Here is a 21,001-nt window from a genome sequence, read left to right on the forward strand (position 1 = left end):
AGCTTGTATTTAGCCTTTCCTCTAAAGGAATACCAGCATTGCTCTTAGTTATTACTAACTCCTTGTAGGAGGGTCTTGTACATCTGTTTGTGGACAGTTGAGCAACCCTTGCCCAAAGAATATGTGATCTTAGTAATAGCAGAAAAGGCAGAATTAATATTACCATGGGTAAAAATTTGAGGAAGTAATAGTAAACCACTTGCTCATTTTTACTCAGAGGCATTAGGAAGAGCTGAGAAGCAATTAGGTTCTCTGTGCCTTATACCTATGCCTTATCCTTCCACCAGTTGTTTTTGAACATACCAGATACTCCCATTTCAGACCAGTGGAAACAGTGTACGTATCTGAAAGCAGAGTCTGACCTTTCGTATAGGAATCAATTTGTCCATTGCTATGGAGGAACCACAGAGAAACTGTTTAACAGCACAAGCCCCACATTGTATATGAGATTAGGACAGGAAATATGGGATTGCAAGTTGAAACTGCATGGTAAATTTAAGTGAGTTATACACACTGACTAAAACAACATGCCTGTCCCTCTGCATCTATGCTTGTACCAGAGAGGCTCACAATTTGACTGTATTTATCCTCATATTACTCCCAGTTGGTGGGAACCTATTGCTCCCAGTTTCACAGATGAGGTCCCGGGCCATCAGCAGTGGTAGAGGAGAGCCTAGAGCCTGGCTAGTGCTGTGCCAGCCACTCCACTTCTCCCCTTTGAGGGCTTTGATAGTTTTGAGATAACAGCTCCCTGAAAGTCTTTTCTGAGAGATGTCTCCTGCACAGTGGTCATACGGTGTGTTTACCTATGCAGGTGGGTGTGTGCTCCCCAGTTTTACTGTCTCCAAATTAGCTTTTTAACATTTTTTTAAAAGTCAGTAGCTAAAAACTACTTTTTCAGTTTTTTATGCTTTTCTTCTTTAAAAAGGGCTAATGGAAAAAAAAAATCTGCTTTCAGAGGTGTGGGTTTTTTTTTTTTTTTTCTTTTGATAAGATTAACCCATTGTTTATAAAGTAGAAAATGTAATTTTTCCATTGGGCAAGCAGAAACACAATTGCTGTAATGAATAATGGGTAATTAACCCTTCTTGTCTGGAGGAGATAACACAAGACCTACTGCAATACTTTCCCTGTGGAATAAAGTAGCAGTGGTATTAATCCAAGCCAAACACTGAAGTTTTACAATCACTTGTATTATTATTGCAGTTATAGCATTTTTATAGCCAGAGAAGAAGGCTTCTGAAATTAAGGTGATATTTAATCTTCTTAAGACTGCTGGGCACCAAATAACCCCTCATGCTATAGAAAGGAGATAGCTGCCTTCTGCTCTGCTTTATACAGAATTAATGCCACACCTCAGTTTCTGGGAAGTTTCCAATGCAGTCTTCATTTGGAATATCTGATCACTTGAGTAACGTGTAGCTTAGAAATAAAATAGAAGCAATTTTCTGCTTCATTTAAAACATAATCCTAAATTCAGCCAACTTCAGCCTGGCAATTCAATGGAAAGATTTCAATATAGGGCTTTGTAATTGAATGTCATGTTATGAAGTCTGTTTTGCATCTCCGATGGTTGCATTAGCTTTTGCTTGTGGAGGGGCAGTGTGGTGCATCACCATCTAAACAGCTTGTCTGGAGAGCCGTCCTAGGTGTAGGTCAGGCAGCTGACCTTGGCCAGGCTATCCTTAGGGATCAATGAGCTTTATGTAGACTGGGCCAGGACAATGTGGGCAAGTTTGAACAGAAACAATGGAAATCTGCCCGTTGAGCTGAACAAACTGAGCTGTGCAGGAGGGCCAGCTCTCTCTGTTATGAGGTCTTGCAGAAGAGACTTCTTGTAGTTTGAAATGCTGACAAATTATGGTTACAGCAGCCAGAAGTCAAATTAAGGAAGATTCATGTGGAGGCTGATATAGTTTTCCAACAGCGTAATTTTTGAGTGCTCAAAGAGCAAAGCCAGCACAGTTAAACCCTGCTTTCCTGCTGTGTTATCTCAAATGGGACTTGCCAAATCACCCTGACTTGCCTCCCCCTACATGGGACTCCAAGGGAGCATGTGGGAGTCAGCTGGAGCTGCTGCTACCAGAGGTTTCAGGGCATATTGGTAGTGGGGTCTCTAGCCCTTGGAAATGCATCAGACAGCAGATCTTAGTCCAGGAGTTTACTGTAAAAACAGTGACTAATATCTACCCAGATGTGGTTGGTTTGGAAGCACACGGGGATATGTAATCAGACTTCCTTGCAACAAGCTGGTGATTATTCAGTGAGATATTGGGCCAGTTAATTACACGTCATGCTGATACGGGAAAGACCTGATTGCCTTGAGCACTCAGAGATCCAGTGACTTCAGCAGGGAGATGTAGTATCTTGAGCCTATTTTTTCTTATAGAAACCCCAGCCACAGATATGATCCAAAACCCCATGCTCTTGCTAGGTTCTGAGGAATTTACTTTTTTTTTTGAACAGGAGTGGATCTGCTGTTTTGTCTTTTTCAGAGTTTTATAGTTATAAGACTTCTCACATCATATTGTTTAGCACAAGGATTTTTTTTTCAGCTTGTGGATCCCCAGCATTTCCAGCCTAAATACAGACAAAACTATATCAAATAATTGCAAAAGTGTGGCTACTGTTGTTTGGCTTGTCCTCCTCAGTTATCTTCCTGGACCTTCAGAAGTGGTCATGGATATGCAGACCACAGGTTGAAAACCTGCACCACATCGCAGGGTTCATCCCAGGTGCTTGCTGCTTCTCTTGGAAATTACATTTTTATTCTAAATATTCCTCTCCTTGGTTGCTTCTTCCTCCTTTCAGTAAGTCTTCTTCAGAGCAAGCCCTCTCCAGCGTTCCTTCCATCCCACTGCCATGATGCTGCCTTTATTCCTATTCCTGGTCAAATTACTGAAGCCTTTCCTCCTCCCCTCAGTATTCATGCATCCCAGCACAGGGTTTACCCCAGGCTTCCCATTGCGTAGGCCTCTGTACTGCTGCCAGACGATACTTGCAGTATATGCTGCGGGTGATTCTCTCAGCCTCTGGAATGAATTATTTTATTGCTGCCAGCTTGTCAGAGAAATCAGCTTGAAAGCTGAGCCAGAGAGCAGTCCTGGGAGTGACCAATTCAAAGTGGAAGCAAGTCACCATCAGGCAAAATAAATAGGGGAATGCATCAACTGGATAATATGAGCACTGTTTTATAAAAGAATTTCAAAAGAACCAATTAGGATTCAATAGGGAACCAGGTCTTATATTTAAAGCTCTTAAATATACAAATCATGATATTCTAATTAAGCATTGTTGTTTCCCAGGTTGGGGTTTTTTTTAAGGATATAGTTTTCTGTTTAACTGCTGTTCTTGTAAAGATTTGGCATGGTCTAGGACATTTTTCTTTTCTTGGTTACCTCACATTCCTGCTCTGTGCCTGTGCTTTGGTGTGCGTGCTGCCACTGAAAAGGCTGTGAGCCATAAATAAAAGAACAATATGACCACAAGCACCCCCTGCAGAGGAAGAAGAAAGACATGAGTAAAATAATATGCCAGAGAAAATCGTAGACCAGATAATTTATCCGCCCCTAATTATTTCTGGGCCAGAATGAGGTATTTCAAATAGTAAGAAAACAACTCTATTTTTTTCCTAGTGATTTCAAACCATTGGCCAATTACAATTTGATTCAATTTTAGTTGGCTGTTTGTCAAGAAAAAAATCACCAAAGGCCACTTAGGAGCACCACAGAATCAACTGCATATATGTTTCTGAAGCAGAAAGGCTACTTTTTCATGCGTTTCTGACACTTTCAGCCATTCAGACTCCTACATCTTGAAAGAAAACACATCTCAGGTGTCACATTAATCTGGTTGGTATGAGATTATGGCTTGCAAATTGCTGATTTTGGATATGGATGCCTTGTCCATTTAAACGACTTCAGCATAAATAGTAATAATAGACTACAGTGGTGCAGTCTTTCAGAAGACGAGACAAAAAGCTGTGCTTGTTAAAACAAAAAGATACCCCAGAAGCAGGAAATTTAATATTATTAATGAAAACAGAAAGAATTATTAGGAATGTTTTCACACGATAGAGTTCCTCATTCAGGATGTATTACCGTGGGGACTTTACCAAGGGGTCTTGCTGAATCTTTTTTCCCGAACGTGTCTGCAGCACTGTGAACATTCCTCTACTATAACCTATGATGTATTTGTAACATTTGCATGTAATCTGTCAGGCAGGGCCTCTGCTATAGAGCGTGGGAGTTTTGGGCCCGTGGGATTTGTGAGGCTGCAGATGCAGAAGTTGAAGTCAGTCAGATTTGTGGCATGGATAGGGGTTTCCCCGGTGTTAGAAGAAGTGAAGAGTAAGCCCTGAGTGCACTGCAATCTGACTGTGCACAGACTATTCTCACAAGGTTTCCGTTTTCAATGTTTGGATGCATTTTGGCATTGGAGTGCTCCTTTTAAGCTGATCCTCCACAATTTTTCAAGGTTCACCCACAAGTCATGGTTACCCTAGAGGATAACAGCACATGGATGCAATGAAATGCATTCATAAAAGTGCTTGTTTTTGCATTGATGGGGCTCTAACTGCTTGTTATCTCTGAGCATGATTTAGAGGGACATAAATGTAGCATCTCAGCCTTACACATTCATAACTCCTTCCATCAAAAAAACTCGAAGCATTTTACACACAGATGTAACTGGATAATATGTCCTGTTGTCTGTGTGGCATCTCCAACATCAGTTATCATCATTCTAAACCATATGCCAGGGTCTAGAGTATTCCCTGAAGTATTTAACATGGGAGGAATACATGTAAATAGAATATCTGGCAATCTATGAATGGCTCACGGGATTTTAATCAACTGCACAGTTTTAAAACTGGCATTTAAATCCCTCTCACATCTGTTGTTTAAAATAGCCAACAGCGTGTGGGATACATTCAGTATGCAATATTCATATGAGTATGTTAATAATAGTATGCATTATCACAGTAAAAATAAGGTGTATAACAGCAGTGCTTGTTAGAGTAAGTATTTAGAGGTTTTGGATAAAGCACTGTTTAATAGTAAAAAAATAAATATTTTTCCCCCACAGATAGTAGAGATATATTCTTTGTGTTTTGAATAGAGGACTTAAATGTTCCCATTTCCACCCTTGGCGCACACTGTGGCTTCCAGTGCTCTTCAAGATCAGTCCTTATGGGGTAACTCACACAGAAAGCTAATAAGCTGCACCTGCTTTAGCTTCGAAATGTCAAAGAAGGTGAAATACTTCTTGGAAAAATTTGTTTATCTAGGCAAGGTCATAGGTGACAGCTAACTGGTTAGGTGTTAGCTAGCTCTGGTTCATTGACAACCACTGAATTCAAATTGCAGCCCTAGACTGTCTACTCAGTGCATTTATTTGCATGGTCTCAGTGCCTTTGTTCCCTATCTGCAAAACAGTATGACTCATGCAGATTCTCTGCCACTCTTTCTTCACCTCAGTGAAGCCTTTAAAAGAGGGTCAAAATATTAAATGCATTAACATGGGATGCATTGCATCTGTGATTGTAGAGGGTTCTGAGTGTTGGGGAGAGCTTCACCGTTGGTCTTCAAAAAAAGCAGTAGCTCTGCAACTGAACACCCAAAAGCTGTGGAATTCCACCTAAAAATAATCTTGGTTTTCATGTGTTTTCTTAGGTAGCTCCTGTCACTGGTCCTACTCTGGTTGTTGGTCTCATACACTGCTGGTCATGCACTAGGACAGACATCTTAAAAAGAAAAAAGCAACACAAAAAACACAAGGGAATTTAATTCTGTCCCACAGGAATGACCATACTACACTAGTCATTGTTTTGAAGTATGTTTTAGAAATTTGTAATGACAGCATTGGGATTATATAGTTAATTGTGAAGCAACCATTTTTACAATTTGTGTTTTACCCCACATGGAAAGCTATAATTTACTCCAAGTAATTAGGTTAGGTTTAATTTTGGCAAGACATAGGCCCATATTATCCAGTGTAATATACTGTAATCCTCACGTTATGTAGGGTGCCAAGTATTCCGTTTGTTTTGGGAGCCAACAAAATTGCCACTTGCCCAGAGTTGTTCTTGGACAGAATTGTGAAAGTGGTAACATTTTGCTACTTAAACCAGTTTATTATTAGTCTGACAATGACCCAGAAATACATGTAGCATTCATTTAACATTATATAGAAGGTATATGGCACTTCACTAGTAAAATTATGTATTTAACGTCTTATGAGGGCAATGTTGAAAGGCTTGACATCTCAGACACTGAGGCTACTTTCTATCTTTCACAATTGGACCCCAAAATCTCAATTTTTTAAAATTTAACTTCTTGTCATGCTATAAAGTATAGTGGCCAGAGAGATTACACCACTGTCATATTGCTATTACACTACTGCATATCAGTTTGCTAATAGAAGATAAATCTAAGTTTAAAAAAAGAGTAAATTAAAATTTGTTTTTCTTCTTTGACCTTTCAAATGCCTTTTCTGTACTTTCTGTCTTAGTGGTTTACCTGTCCTTTAGCAAGTCCGTTTATCAAAAGATATTTGAATATATAGTCATGTGTTTGGGGCTCTTGAGGGGCTGACAGCTGCAAATAACATAATTTATTACATATATGGATTGTTTTCTGAAATAGTTCTCTTTACTTTTGAAATCTGAAAGGAAGGATTCCCTAACAACATTTTGTGCCTTACTGAATATAACTAATGTCTTAGCCACTGAGATTTCCCTGTAAGTGTTCAAGGCCAGGTTGGACAGGGCTTTGAGCAACCTGGTTTAGTGGAAGGTGTCCTTATCCATGGCAGGGGGGTTGGAACTAGATGGTCTTTAAGGTCCTTTCCAACCTAAACCATTCTATGATTCTATGATTTTTATATGTCCAATTAAAAACTGTCATTCTTTGTTGATTTCTTAGCACTTTTGCCACTTATAGGTGCTGTTATTTCTTGAAATCAAAGTTAAAACATAATAGGCTAGTGATGGATCCTGATGAGGTGTGATTTTTCGCCTCAAGCAAACACACATGCGGCTCACTTTTCCCATTAAAGATGTTAAGCAGCAGTCCTTTCTGAAAGTTTGCTTCATCTGGTAATTGTCATACTGCATAAGATGTTTCATTTTCTTCCATAAGAGATATTTTTACTTTTTTACCAGAAGGATATGAAATATATAAGCCCATAAAGAATGTTTCAATAATTTACATACTGGTGTTGAAGAAACAGCTGGATCCACATTCCTGTCTGTAAAGTCCAGTATTGCAATTCCCAGTTCATCATGATAGATTGGGTAATTCCACACTAAGGAATTAACTCAGTGTTTGGAAGGGATGGGATTGTAAGATTGATTATTTTTGTTTAATTATAAATGCCATCCAAAAATAATTCCTGTACTCAGTCACTGACATATATGACCTCTCTTTCCTTCCAACTCCTCTGGAAATTTCTTTGTGCTGCCTATTTTGACCATGTGAATGTTCAGGGAGATAGAACATGTATCAATGATGTTCCTACACATCTCAGTGAAGGAAATAATAAGCATCGATCAGTGCTACTAGGAAGGGGAGTGATAGAGGTATAACTTTATGTGGGAACAGCAGCTGCGTAGTGGTTAAAATAGAAGGCTGAGAGCCAGGTCTTATCAGTTTATCCTCGGCTCTGCTGTAATCTTCTTCTTATCATTAACCTTGCATTAGTCCTTTCAGTGGCATGCCTCCCTCCCCCAACCCTAAGCAATTTAGGATTGTTGAAGATGGAATTTTGGCCTATGTTCTTGGGCGGAGTGTTCATACCACCTCGCTTTTGGCACCCACTGTACATGGCTGAGGCACTCTCCATCATCCCTTTACAGTCAGGGAAGAGAGGTAGATATCAACCTGACCTTTTTGTTCTTGCTCCTAACTTGGGCACTAGAGTTAGGTTTCTAAAATAAGGGTTATTTCAACATCTTTATTTGTCAGATGACAATTAAAATCACATCATTCTTCCCAATGTTTCTAAACTTACTATAAGTAACTAATGATTTATTATTATAAATAACAAATGCAATAAAATTGTTATAAATTTAGATAGGCTGATTGGTGTTATAAATTAAACTTTGCTTTTCAACTCTATAAAAGTACAAGACCCCCATTGTTCCCTCAGGAGGCCAAAACAGGTGGATGATAAAAAATATATTTCTTGAGAATCCTCAATACCTGTGACATCCACTCTGTGCCTGCACTACCCACACAGTAAACTCTTTAAACATAGTCTGACTTTTGTGCTGTGTGTGAAAATGTCTAATATACTGGGAACCTGTCTCTAATAAATCCTTCATACTATCATTGTGCAAGTAACAGTTAAAAAATACTGGGAAATATCAATTTGGTCAAAGTCTGGAACCTTGAACAAGCTGATAATTATGAAGCTGATTGGTAATTTCTGTCTCTTCGGTGCTGTTCTTTCATGCTCGGAAAGTGTTGGTGACAAGGCAGAAGCCTAACCACTCATCTTGTTCTCTGATTTCTTCTCCCTTTTATCCTCTCCAGTAGTAGATCAAGAATATAACCGTAGACTGGTGCCTGTGGTGCAGAGCTCTTGGGACTGCTGTCTGTGTGTGCTAGAGCATGCTGATAAAAAAAGTAACCTCAACAACAACAAAGAAGGAAGAATTGTTTTCTTGCCCCCTGTGGAATGGAGACCTGAAGGCAGGCAGGAGGTCCTGGTGTCTGGAGGAGTCGGCATGGCGGAAGGCCTGTGATTGCCTTTATAATGTAATTGTTATAATGGTAGGACAGGGAATTGCAGTGGTTCGGTGAAAAGCTCCAGCCTTTTCTCCTTGTGGTTCTTTGTGTGGTTACAGCTGGAGCTGGAGCATCCCTATGTGCAGATGTGCCATGACTGAGAATGTGTCTCAGATGACTTTGTGAGCTCTGTGGGTAGCAATAGACCACAAGGAGCAAGGGAAGAACTAAACCTTCAGGAAGGCTTCTCCCTCCACAGCTTTATGGAAAGTGGTTGGGAAAGGAGAAGGAGAAACAGTTATAAAGTAGGTGCAGATCTAAACCAGATACAGAGTTATGGGGACAAAGAAGGGGAGGAGAGAGGTGAACATGGTATGCACAGGTCTCATCCTGCATGAACTTGGAAGAGATCCATGCAGGAACTCAGAAGAGCTCCAAAGTTCCTCTGCACAGATATAGCCAATAAAGAATATTTTTATGTCTTCAAGGACTCCTTTTTCATAAACATCCTTTTCTGTTGTGCATTTTCATTCTTATCGATCATACACTATTCACAGTAATGAGTGAAGGAGTTACTAAAGCTCTCTTTGGGAACCAGATGAGCCAGCTTTAGCAAATGGATTTGTAAAATCTCTAGTTCAGCCATAGTTAGACCATTATAATATTAAATGTTCCAAAGATTGAGGCTGGAAAGCTGCCTGGTGGAAAAGGACCTGGGGGTGTTGGTTGTCAGCCGGCTGAATATGAGCTGGCAGTGTGCCCAGGTGGCCAAGAAGGCCAATAACATCCTGGCTTGTATCAGAAATAGTGTGGCCAGCAGGACTAGGGAAGTGATCACCCCTCTGTACTCAGCACTGGTGAGGCCGCACCTCGAATACTGTGTTCAGTTTTGAGCCCCTCACCACAAGAAAGACATTGAGGTGCTGGAGTGTGTTCAAAGAAGGGCAGCAAAGCTGGTGAAGGGTCTAGAGCACAAGTCTTATGAGGAGAGGTTGATGGGTGTTTAGCCTGGAGAAAAGGAAGCTCAGGGAAGACTTTATCACTCTCTACAACTCCCTGAAAGGAGGTTGTAGTGAGGTGGGTGTTGGTTTCTTTTCCCAAGTGACAAGTGATAAAGCAAGAGGGAATGGCCTCAAGTTGTGCCAGGGGAGGTTTAGATTGGATATTAGGAAAAATTCCTTCACTGAAAGGGTTGTCAGGCATTGGAACAGGCTGCCCGGAGAAGTGGCTGAGTCACCGTCCCTGGAGGTATTTAAAAGATGTGTAAATGTGGCACTTAGGGACATGGTTTAGTGGTGGACTTGGCAGTGTTAAGTTTACAGGTGAACTCGATGATCTTAAAGGTCTTTTCCAACCTAAATGACTCTATGGTTCCATGAAATAGAACTTCTTTCTCTTCTTCTGGGTGACTGTTCCATAGTCTAGCAGATGCCCCTCTTGGGAAGCTTTCACATATGTTCAATTTAAATACTCTCATTTTCTATCTCATTACTTGTGTATTACTTCCTTTATATGACTAAAATACCCCACTTCTCTCAAGTTTCAGCTCTCCACCTTACACATTTTCCTCTTTAAGAAATATGTGATCCCCTTCCATACCAAAATTTTTTAATCAAGCCCAAACAATAAACCACAACATTCTTTAGTGGTCTGCAAGAGTACAGAGCAGGGATATGTCCATGTTGGACTCCCAGTGGTATTAGGAAGGAATTAATGGTAAAAGGGTTAGCTCAGGTGCTGGTAGCAGCTTATGCACAGCAGTGCTAGATTCTCTGTGGGCTGCTAAAACTCTTCAGAGAAGTAGGACTGGTTTGCCTGTGCTGTTGGAACTGCACTGGTATGAGCCCATAAAATAAACTGGCTCCAATATGTCTATGCTACCCCATAGTCCCTCCTTCTTGTATTCTGTGGAAGGGAGTTAAATCTTCTTTGGTCTTAAAGCAGTTGCTTCTGATAGATGTTCCCCTCTGTGTTGAGATGTGGGATTCAGCAATAACCACCATTTAAGAGCTTTGTCATCTACAGGTAATAAAATGGGCCTGTACATCATCATAACATAAAAATGTGAGTTACAGATTAACTAGCGACAGAAGTCTTGTTTCTCGACTCCCTAGCCAGGGCTTTGGTCTATAGACTGTGGAGTCTCTCCAGTGTTTCAGGAGGCAAGTGGGCTGCCAAAGTTTCTTTTGCAAATCATCCTGCCTGCAGAGGGATTCCAAGTGCTGGGGCTGAAGTGAAATCCATGAAAATTTTTGCATGGAAATTCTCATGAAAATGGCCAGAGCTGAAAATACCAAAAAGCCGCTAACACAAACATTTTCTATTTTTATTTTCAGGAAATTCCAGTATCAATACCTCTGGTTATTTTTGGCCAAACTGGAGTCAAAGACAGTAGGCAGTAAAGTCTTCAGTGCCTGTTACAGAGGCAAATTCTCTGCCAATAACCTTTTAGTTTGTGTTGATTTTGTTGGGGGTTTTTTTGAGGAAAGTAGTTCCTTGGCTATGAGCTCCTCCGAGTGGGTTTCTTCTTTTTCATCTTGAGGGGTTTTGTTTGGCTGGGCCCAGGGAGAGGGGTTTCCTCCATAAGATCTTTTTTCTTCCCTCCAAATATTCCTGATCCCTTTGCTTTCACTGTGCCCTTCCAAATAAATTCTAAGCACATTTCCTGTCTTTTCATAGCATCAGCACTGTTAATACAGTAGGTGACACTGTTAATATAGTAGGGAGGTTAAGGAATGGTGAGCATGAGATGAAGGGTTGATGGAGGAACTATGAAAAACATTCAAAAATCTAAGATTTACACCAGGTTTGTGTTGGTGGAATGAGTTCATTGGAGTTTTGATCTGTCGGCCTCTGTCAGAAAGGAGGGTTCAGAGAGCAGGCTTGCTAAATTAGATCTCAATGGTGGGAGAAAATTCAGAATAAGTCAAGATGGGGACTTTGCATCTTAATCTTTTTCATGATTTCAAATCAGCCTTGGCATTCATCTATGGATCACCAGTCCTAAGGTCCTGAAGCCATAATTCAGACCTTGCAAAACCACGGAACAAGCTGAAAAATCACAAGATCTCAAAAATGAGTGTTTTGTTCCTTTTCCTCCAAGCTTTTAGGGTATATTTGTGTAGAGTTCTTCTTTACAATCACAGATGTTAAGAACTGTTATTCAATAACAAAAAAAAAAAAAAAATTTTCAAGTAGTCACTTGCCAGGATCAAGATCCTCCACAAACACCCCAAATATCACAAGACAAGCAATAAAATCCTGGAATCTGGCAGTGGTAGCTTTCAGATGGAAATCATGTGCTAGCCAGTAGGTTGGGATGTGTTTCCTTGGTCATTGGGGGTTAATACCAGCTGAAATGCTAGTGAAACCTGCAGTGTTAATCCACATAAGGAGATCTGAGGAAAGCAAGTGCCTTAATCCCTGCAAAACTAGTGATAAAGTTGTTACTGCCTGCCTACTTATATACCTCATGGACCATTCATCTGGGCAGCAGATGAACCAGTCGGGATAGCAGAAGACTCCCTAAAACAAAGTACAGAATGATCTTTTCCTTGTATTTCCCCTTAAATTCCAGCAAGTATTACAGGAAATCCTGAATTTATCTGAGATAAACTGCGGAGACCTACTTTTCAGATTGTACTTACTTTCATGTGTGTTTATTTTCTATCTACTGCACCGTCAGGACTACTGAAAAATAAGTCAAATCACTTCCTAGTCTAAGTTTATGGTGTGTTCCCACTCCTCAGTTTTACTGGTTAGGCTTAGCCTGACAAATTCTGATTTAACTCCTAGGAAGGCCCAAGACCCACCTCCCACAAGCAGCTTGTGTTTTGTCACTCACTAGACACCTGCAGCAACGAAGGACATTGGGGAGCAAATATGATGTGCAAATATGATGCATCTGGGTAAAGGCGAGAGTCAGCTCTGAAAGCTGGAGTTCAGAGAGATCTCTTTCATTCATCCATCAGAGAAGGCCTCATTATAATTGTTCAAGCCTGACTGGATTACATCACTTTCCCCCTCATTTCACTCCCTCCCCGCTTGCCTCCCTCCTTTTATTTACACCCCTTGTTCAGCGGCAGCGTTGAGCAGGGGCTGCCTTAATGATGCATGCTGATCGCTTCATTCCCCATTGCCCCCCCATCACCTCCCCCAGTGCTTTGAAGTGTGCTCAGGTCTCAGGCTCCAGTTCAGAGGTCACTTTGTTTATTTATGCAAAGCTGGCTCATCTGTGAAATGGGGCTTTCAAGGCCTCTGACATCAAAGACTCCAAAGCTGGTCCCATCAAGTCAGAGCAGGGACGGGCCTTGCTTTATAACAAATTAAAGCAACTTTGTGAATCATAGAGAAATATTACAGCTACATTTTTGCTTCAAAAATTGGGCTGTTGTTTTGACTTGTGGTTGGATGCTCAGCACGTAGTATTGGCCTGAAAACCAGTCATATCAGTTTGGCTAAAACACGAAGCCTTCATGGAGAGTCTGTGGGTAAATAAAACTTGATCCGGGCTCAGTAACAGTCTGTGAATATTTCTCATCAGCTTCCCTCAGAGCTGGACCGTTATGCAGAATTTTCCATTTTTTAAGAGGGAATGGAACAATTCTGCTATGGTAATAAACAGTAACTATACCCAGCTTATGTGGCACTCTTTATCCCATAGGATCCCTCAAGTGCTTTGTCAATTGATGGAGTTACATACAGAAATCCCTTTTCTTCAGAAATCCAGCCTGCTTCAGGACAGGGGCTAGACCAAAGAAATGCATGGCAGACAATATGCATAGAACAACATGCTTTCTGGGGTGAGACAGGGCAATTTGACTCATGACGTCAGCACTGATAATCAGGGCCTCATACATTCAGACGTGTCAAGTCTGCAAAACCAATCCTATGACTGCCCCTTTCAGCCCCATCACACACTTCCCCAGCACAGCACCAACATCTCAGTCCTGTGGCATCTCAGACCTAGAAGCCAGCTTAGAATGAGATCCTGAAGCAAGAGAAAGGCAATGGCTGGAGAGCAGCTGGGCAATCACACCACTGGGATGACATTCATGAACAACAGGCTGATGCCTCTGGATCCATCCTGGCCCTGTCTTGTATGGCCAGGTGCAGTCTTTGGAGGGGAAGGGACTACATGAGTTTGTCCCATGTCTTCAAGTCTATCACCTGACATGATATCAGAGCCTTCCACTTCAGATTTCTCGACCAGCCAGCATGCTTTGTAACGCCATGGAACTAAATTGTACAGTGAGGACACCTAAATCATGTATATGTTTTCTTGGTCTCAGATACTCGTGACATAAAATTAGTCAGTGATTATTTTTCAAGGCAGGTTTTCCACTTCGTCTTCCAACTGGCTGCTCTCCTAAGCCTGTGATACTGTCCAAGAAGTCCAGTACAGGGTGACCTTCCAATATAGGTCACAGAAAAGGGAGCTTGTAGGAACTTCAGCAGCTCATCCTTCTTAGCACTGCCTCTTGCGGTAATCTGCTGGCAGCAAAGCTGGCAAAGCTGCATAGCTGGTCCCTGCTGCCCTTTGGCTGCAGGCTGATTTTTTTGTATGTAGTCATCACCCTGACCTGCCTGCCTCTGTGGGAGGTGACAAGAGCATGAATAAGCAATCAGCTTATTAGGTAATTTTTGAATATAGCTAAAACTCATGTGATTTCTGCTACTAACTCATTGTTTTGTATTGCTGGTCATACATATCTGAATGTGGCTCGTTTTTTCAGGTCCACTCTGTCTAATACGAATATTGCCAGTTGTGTTTGTAAAGCTTGGGGTGAAATGCAAACAACATTTTTCTTCAGATCGGGCACTATTAACCAGGCTTTAGACTGCAGGTTCGGGCTGAACCAGATGCCTCTAACTCTCAGGAAATTTGGCTTTGCTCCCTAGGAGTGAGCAGGCTGACCAAAGGGTATTTGTGGTACAGAAAGATATCCATCATTGCTAGCACAGGGACTAGAACAACTGCAATAGAGTTTCTCTGCCCTAGGAAATGTCTTTATGTTAAAATTTAAAAAATAAGAAACTTCTTCAAAACAGGGGGAGACAGATTGTTCCCATGCAGCTGCAGTACTAACTTTGGATGAAGCAGGTGGAAGTCAAATCTTGGTGGTATCTGAATTAGACAGGGGTCTTCCATCCTAAGGGTGTTCCTGAGATATCTGTCTCCCACAGTGCTGTTCCACTTTATGTAATAATAAGCTCTCTTTTGGCTCTCTGAGATCACAGTTCAGAGCTTAAAACACTCATCCAAGGTGAAAGAGGGGAGGTTCAAATCCCTCTCTGAACGCAGCAGAAGAGGAACTTGACCCTGGGTCACTCACATCCCAGGTTAACACGTTTTTGTTATATTGTTGGCTATTCTGCTGCCTCACTCACAGTTTGACTGGCAATTCCTGGGCTTCAGGGAATCTTCCCAAAATGAGTTTCATCCAGTTTCAGGATCTTATGAACCAGCTTTTTTCCTACAGTTCTCAAATGTGAGTTTGTTCAGATACAGTCATGCTGAAGGTAGGAGCCCAATTCACTGTATATTGCTGCTGTAACATCCCTCACCCAGTGTGCAGCTCTGGGGATGGGAAGGAGTAGTTTTGTTCCACATGAGTTTCTGTGTTTATGACATTTCCCCCACCTCGAGACTTCTGCTATGTGTTGTTGTTAACGTTACCACATTCCTAACAAACGTGAAACAAGTTTCAGTGGCTCTAAACCAACATGCCTAAGTGCATGCAGTTAGTTATTTCAATCTTACTCCCCTGCCAAATTATCTACTTCATAGGCTCAGCACAGTGGCATGAGTTATCCTGATCTCTTCCCCCCAAAATGATTTTTTCTGGGTTTGGTAGGTTACTCTGCAGGTTTGCGATTTGGCAGGATAACAACCAAAGAAGCATCTTCAAAGGATCAAACAGATTCAGAGCAATTTCACTTATATCAAAAGCTTGGCAGCATGTCAAGAGGTGTTGAGAACGCCAGTCAGTCCTTGTGTGTAGGCAGGGGGAGCACACATGGGCTGACATACTGTAACATGAGGCAGAAGGCAAGGGAGGATATACTGCTCTTTGTACATCAAGCTGAGTAGGATTAAGATATAATTGACAGAACATTGCCACTTAAACGTCTTAACCACTTTTAAGATATTCGGCAGTTAACAATGGGCAGGAATCCGACATTTCTGACCACAGTTTTTCTTTCTTCTCCATTACCCAATACATTTTTCTAATTGTGCTAAGAGATTTACTAAGTTCTCTGTCAGAGAGCATCCAAGATTTCATTCGTAGCACTACCGATATTTATGTGAAAAATTGTACAAGTGCCAGAAGATAATCGATTCAGTATTTTGACTGAAAGGAGACAATCTGTCATATGCAAGCCATCGTATATAATGGGTATATTTGTATTGCCTGCATTCGGTTTGCCAAGGTTATAAAAATATATTTGCAAAATGCAGCACATGGGTTACTCGCCTCCTCTGTAACACAGGCTGTGGGCCAGCCTCGGCCGGGCCTGGATGGTGGGTTTGCACTCGCTGCACTGCGTGAGAGTTGATGTTTCCTGAGTGTGACTGCGTTTCATGCTGCTTCCCTGTGGTTTGGCCTGAGTGCCCTGGGAAAGCCGGGTGAGAGGGACGTGGGAAGGGGCAGTCAGCTGGAGTGAGCTGCTGAAGTAAGAGCATGGCACACTGCTGCCCTGAAAGTTTTCTTTTCCCCTCGAAGTGACAGCTGTACATACCTCCAGGGGAAACTGCACCGAAGTAACCACAAGGAGAAGAGAAAAATCTGTCAGGGGCGAGGGGGGACAAACCCATATGGCATCTCTGCTTAAGGGACAGCAGCAAACGAGAGCAGAGCATGTGTTGGCATAAAATGCCCCATGCTGAAGAAATGATTTTCCAAAATAGCAGAAACTGGGGTGAGGATGAGGTTAAACACACATTCTTCTCTCACAAAGACTACACACAAGTTTATGCACTAGATGCTGTTTAAGCACAACCCAACTTCTAAAACAACTGTAAAGAGCAATTCTACTATTTGTATATTTTCAGGGGGGCATGCTCTTCTATAAGCTGAGATAAGTTTTCTCTGCTGCAGAGATTACAGAAAGAAATTTCCTCTCTTTTGCTCATGAGGCCTTTTTCTTATGGGTTTTAGGAGTTGGGCATTTGGAGGGATTAATTCCTTAGGTCAGATGTTTCCACTTCTCTTGCTTTTTTTTTTTTTTTACACCTTTGCAGTGCAGTTCCTTATTGAGGTGAACTTTTTCCCAGCCTTCACCTGACCTATCTCTGAAAATCAAACTTCACACACTTCAGTGCACTTTAGCTAGGAGCTGAGTAGCTCTCAATCAAGATTTTCCCCTCAAATCCAGCTGCCGTATGGGGCTGTGCCACTTGTAGATCATAGAAATAACCTTGGAAGAGCCATACTTCGCTGCGCTGTCACCTGTAGGTGCCTAAAGGGTCTCAGGTGGACCCCCCTCCTGGTGTGATGCATTGCTGTAAGAGGTTGCTCTGAGCTGAGCACTTGTGCACTAGAAGTCCAGCTGTTACTGGAGGAGGAAAAAACTTCCTATCTGGGCACTGCAGAGGTATGAGGCCACCAGCATCACCTGGATTGCAAAAGGTGGCTCAGGGCACTCTCCTTCTCCCTTGGCCCTCACAGAGACCTTGTAGGTGGCCATTACACAGCGGCAATTCGAGGTGGGGGCTGCTGGAGAGGTGGGGGTTTCACCTTGTGGTGATTTCTATTTCTCCTAGCAGTACAGGGCACAAAGTTGAGACCTTGATGCTGTTCTGTAGTAGTGGTATAGACAGCTAGAGTGACAAGGGACAAAGTGGTGTGTGGTCGGTGGATGAGTGATCTTAATTAAAAAAAAAAACAACAAACCACAAACAGCTTTTCAATTCAGCATTGCTTTGTCCAGCCATAGCTTTGCATTCAGTATCTCTTGAGGGCTCATTTGGCCCCAGACCTGGTTGCTTTCTTGATTGTTTATGGAAGCTGAGAAGTGATTTAGTATTCCTAATTCCACTGCTTGTGCTCTGTGTGACTGATCACATAAGTCTTCCCCCACCTCCGAGGTTTAATTACCTGTAATTTTGATTTATATTATTTGCATAGAAAGTGCAACAGATCAGCTCCTCCTAGGGAACAGCAACCTGTAAACATAAACAAAGAGGCTTTTGTCAGCTATTAATGGAAACGTTGATTAATCTCCCATTGCTTTGGTAGCCTGCCGAAAAGCTCATAAAGCAGCAGACTAAATTGTTCATTAAACTGGCCAGGCTGTAAGTGCCAGGATATGGATGCCAAATGTATGTTGAGTGTGTTTCAGCTGCATGGTGCCTCCAGGAGGAAATGCAAACTCTTGTTATCATAGTGCTGTGCTGCAGGAGACCTTCTTAACATCTTCCCTTTCATTTCCTTTGCAGATGATGCCAGCTCAGGAAAGGATAGCCAGGTACCTGAAGGCTCCAATGGAGAATATGAAGATCATTCTGGGAAGCAGTGGGGTAAGGAGCAGCGTTTTTTGTTTTCCTCAGTTCTTGGTTCGGTGCTGTTCACACGGCACATTTCTCAGTTGCTGAAGGAAAGGGAAGGCAGAGTGACTGGAGTGAGTTCTCCTTACAGATGGTCAAATAATAAACAGAGCGTCAGCTGAACATGTCGGTGTGAATGGATCCCATCCAAGGGTCCTTCTGCAAAATGCAGCCAGTGGTCTGCTCTAGGGCCCCCTGCCATATACCCCAGCATGGTTCTCCCTTGCATTTGTTTTTCTGGGCAGTAACTTTCTTTTGCATGTGCAGCTATTATAGCTTTCATAGACTCTCTATAAAAGGCATATTGACTTTTATAGCAATATTTCCAAAAGCTTTCAGTGCCAACATAACACTGCTCCCACTGAGGGCAAATGGGAGGTCTGACTTCACTTCAGAAGAATTAGCATTAGGCCAAAGCTGAGTATTTTTTAAAATTACCCTCTCTTTTAGACACCTGCATGAACTTCTCTAAGCCCTGGACTGTTCAAGCATAGGATTTTGATGCTGTTGCAGACCTTTGGGGAACTGCTAAAATCTCACTTGGAACAGGTTCTGAATCACCGCAAGACTTGCAGGTCCAAAGACTGGTCCAAGCACTCCTTGAAGAACAATAAGTTGTCAGGCTGATGCCAAACAGCTTTTGGCCATTACTGACAGGAGTGTGATGTGAGTTTATGACCTCGATGGATGAAACACAACATTTCCATTTTGCTCTTGCAGTACATCCCTCCTTCTAATTTTATAATACAGAGGTGGCTTTGTACCACATTCCTGACCAGGGAGTAACCTCGTGGCAATGGTAGGGGTGGAACCTGTCAAGCTTTCTCCATATGAGTCTCCACCACTTGAGCTGAAGCCAGTTTTCTTCAGGAGCTAGTAAACAAGGGATGTGGTGTTCTGTGGTGTAGTCCAGTCCACACCTGGAGGAGGCAGTGCCATAATAGCTTTGAATTACAGATTCATCTGAGACTGAGCTTACTCTCAGAGAGAAAGGTAACGTCCACTCATTCTGGAAAAGGATGACAACATTTTAGAGCTAGAGAAAGGGTGGTTTAGATAAACTACAGGTCCGGAGTCCTTCAGGAGGGAATCAGCAGCTAGCAAGAAAAGTTCCAGTCTTCATTATCCTGGTGGAGATAGGAACAGACATTGAATGCCATGGCAGATGTGCTTCTGGTAGAGCTGGTGGATGGTGGATCAGTACAATAATGTTATGAAAAAAGATGTAAGCACTACCAAAAATATTAGGCATTGACGATCTCATATCAGATTGTGTCTTACTGCGTGCTGCCCTGGCTCAGTCCTTCTTTGTGCTGCAGTGTTCCTACACTTCTTCTTTTCCCCCTTTCCTTCCTTCCTGTCTCCTCTCCCCAAGCAGGGAAATGGCTGGGGCAGGCCACACAGATACTCAAGCCCTTTCCATCCATCAGTGTTCACCAGCAAATTGCTGCTGTGAGCTGATGTACAGGAAGGGTCAGTGTGTGTATGCAGGTCTCTGGAGGATAATGGGTGAAGGAGAAATTTGTGTTTGCAGAGTCCTGGGCCTTAGAGAAGTGGGAGAGGAGAAGAATGATTTAGAAAATGCTCCACTTTGCTTTCTGGCTACCATCATGCAGTGGTATTGCTGGGGAGAAGTCCTACCCCTATCAAGAGCAGGGAGCTGATGTGAGGAAAGATGGATACCCTCATCCACGTCTTCACACAACTGACTGAGCTCTTATCCAAAAGACTTGAAAGTATTTCAGTACTTAGTCATATCATGACACTTTTTTGTATAAGTATCATGAAAGCTTGAAGTGGTACTGACTGTCACTACGTGGAGGCAATTGTGGCAGATCACAGCAGACTACGTGTTTTAGCTAACCATCTCAGTTTGTATGAGCAAAGTCTCATAGGAGCCTCTGGGACAAATCCATGCACCTCGAGGTGTCCCACAGGGAGAGGAGACTGCTGAACTCCTTCCCATGTCTTTGTGCCAACAGCCTTCTGTTTCATTTAATTTTCATTAGCTTGAATAAATCATGGTAAACAGCATTTCAGCAAGGAACCCATACACAACACTGTCTCTTTGTCCCCATCCACTTGTGTTTTCCCTTGCTCTTGTGTGTGGCATAATTTATACTGTACAAATGTGCGGTTCGTGTTTATGAAGCAAACGCCAAGTGATGTGGAGGAGAATAAGCATGTGAAGTATAAATAACAGAGGCACTTTGTAATGGCCTTCACTGGCACTCCAACAAGCAATACTTTTGTAAATGGTACAGATTTGGGGACAGACATTTACTAGCATCGGCTCAAAAGAGACTTTTTCTGCCTCTCACACTGCTGCTTCTCCCTCTTTCTCCTTTGTATTTGCTGGGTCTCTTTTTCTCTCTCTCTTATGTGCATGTGTGTCTCTCTCCTTTTTTGTTAACTGGCTTTTCTAAACTTGTCCAATTCAGGCTTTTGTCAAGGAAACATTCAGGACTGTGTAAATGGGATCTGGTTTCAGCATATTGCACACAGCCTGGAGTAGCTTTTGAGACCACATAATCACTTAACCTTCTTTAAACAGAAGAAAAAAGAAAGACAGAAAGAGCCAAAGAAGTTTAGCTTTACCTGTAGTTTGGTATGCATCTTGGCAACAATGTACAAGGAGTGAATGCAAAACTCCAGACAGATTCATGGAAGTCACAGTGGGAGGAAAACCAGAAATATTATAAGCCTGCTTTTTTTGGGAGGA

At 42.1% G+C, this 21,001-nt stretch overlaps 1 protein-coding gene across 6 annotated transcripts in view; it reads left to right on the forward strand.

Annotated features, from left to right (window-relative positions):
• FGFRL1 (fibroblast growth factor receptor like 1) overlaps window positions 1–21,001 on the forward strand; it is a 179,120-nt gene that overhangs the window by 146,099 nt on the left and 12,020 nt on the right. For all 6 annotated transcript variants that reach the window (XM_074865531.1, XM_074865530.1, XM_074865533.1 and 3 more), the window contains one exon: window positions 18,172–18,252. In XM_074865531.1, coding sequence (XP_074721632.1) covers window positions 18,172–18,252 — 81 coding nt within the window. The remainder of the gene's footprint in view (window positions 1–18,171; window positions 18,253–21,001) is intronic.

This window comes from Strix uralensis, chromosome 4 (assembly GCF_047716275.1).
Source record: "Strix uralensis isolate ZFMK-TIS-50842 chromosome 4, bStrUra1, whole genome shotgun sequence".
Lineage (NCBI taxonomy): Eukaryota > Metazoa > Chordata > Aves > Strigiformes > Strigidae > Strix > Strix uralensis.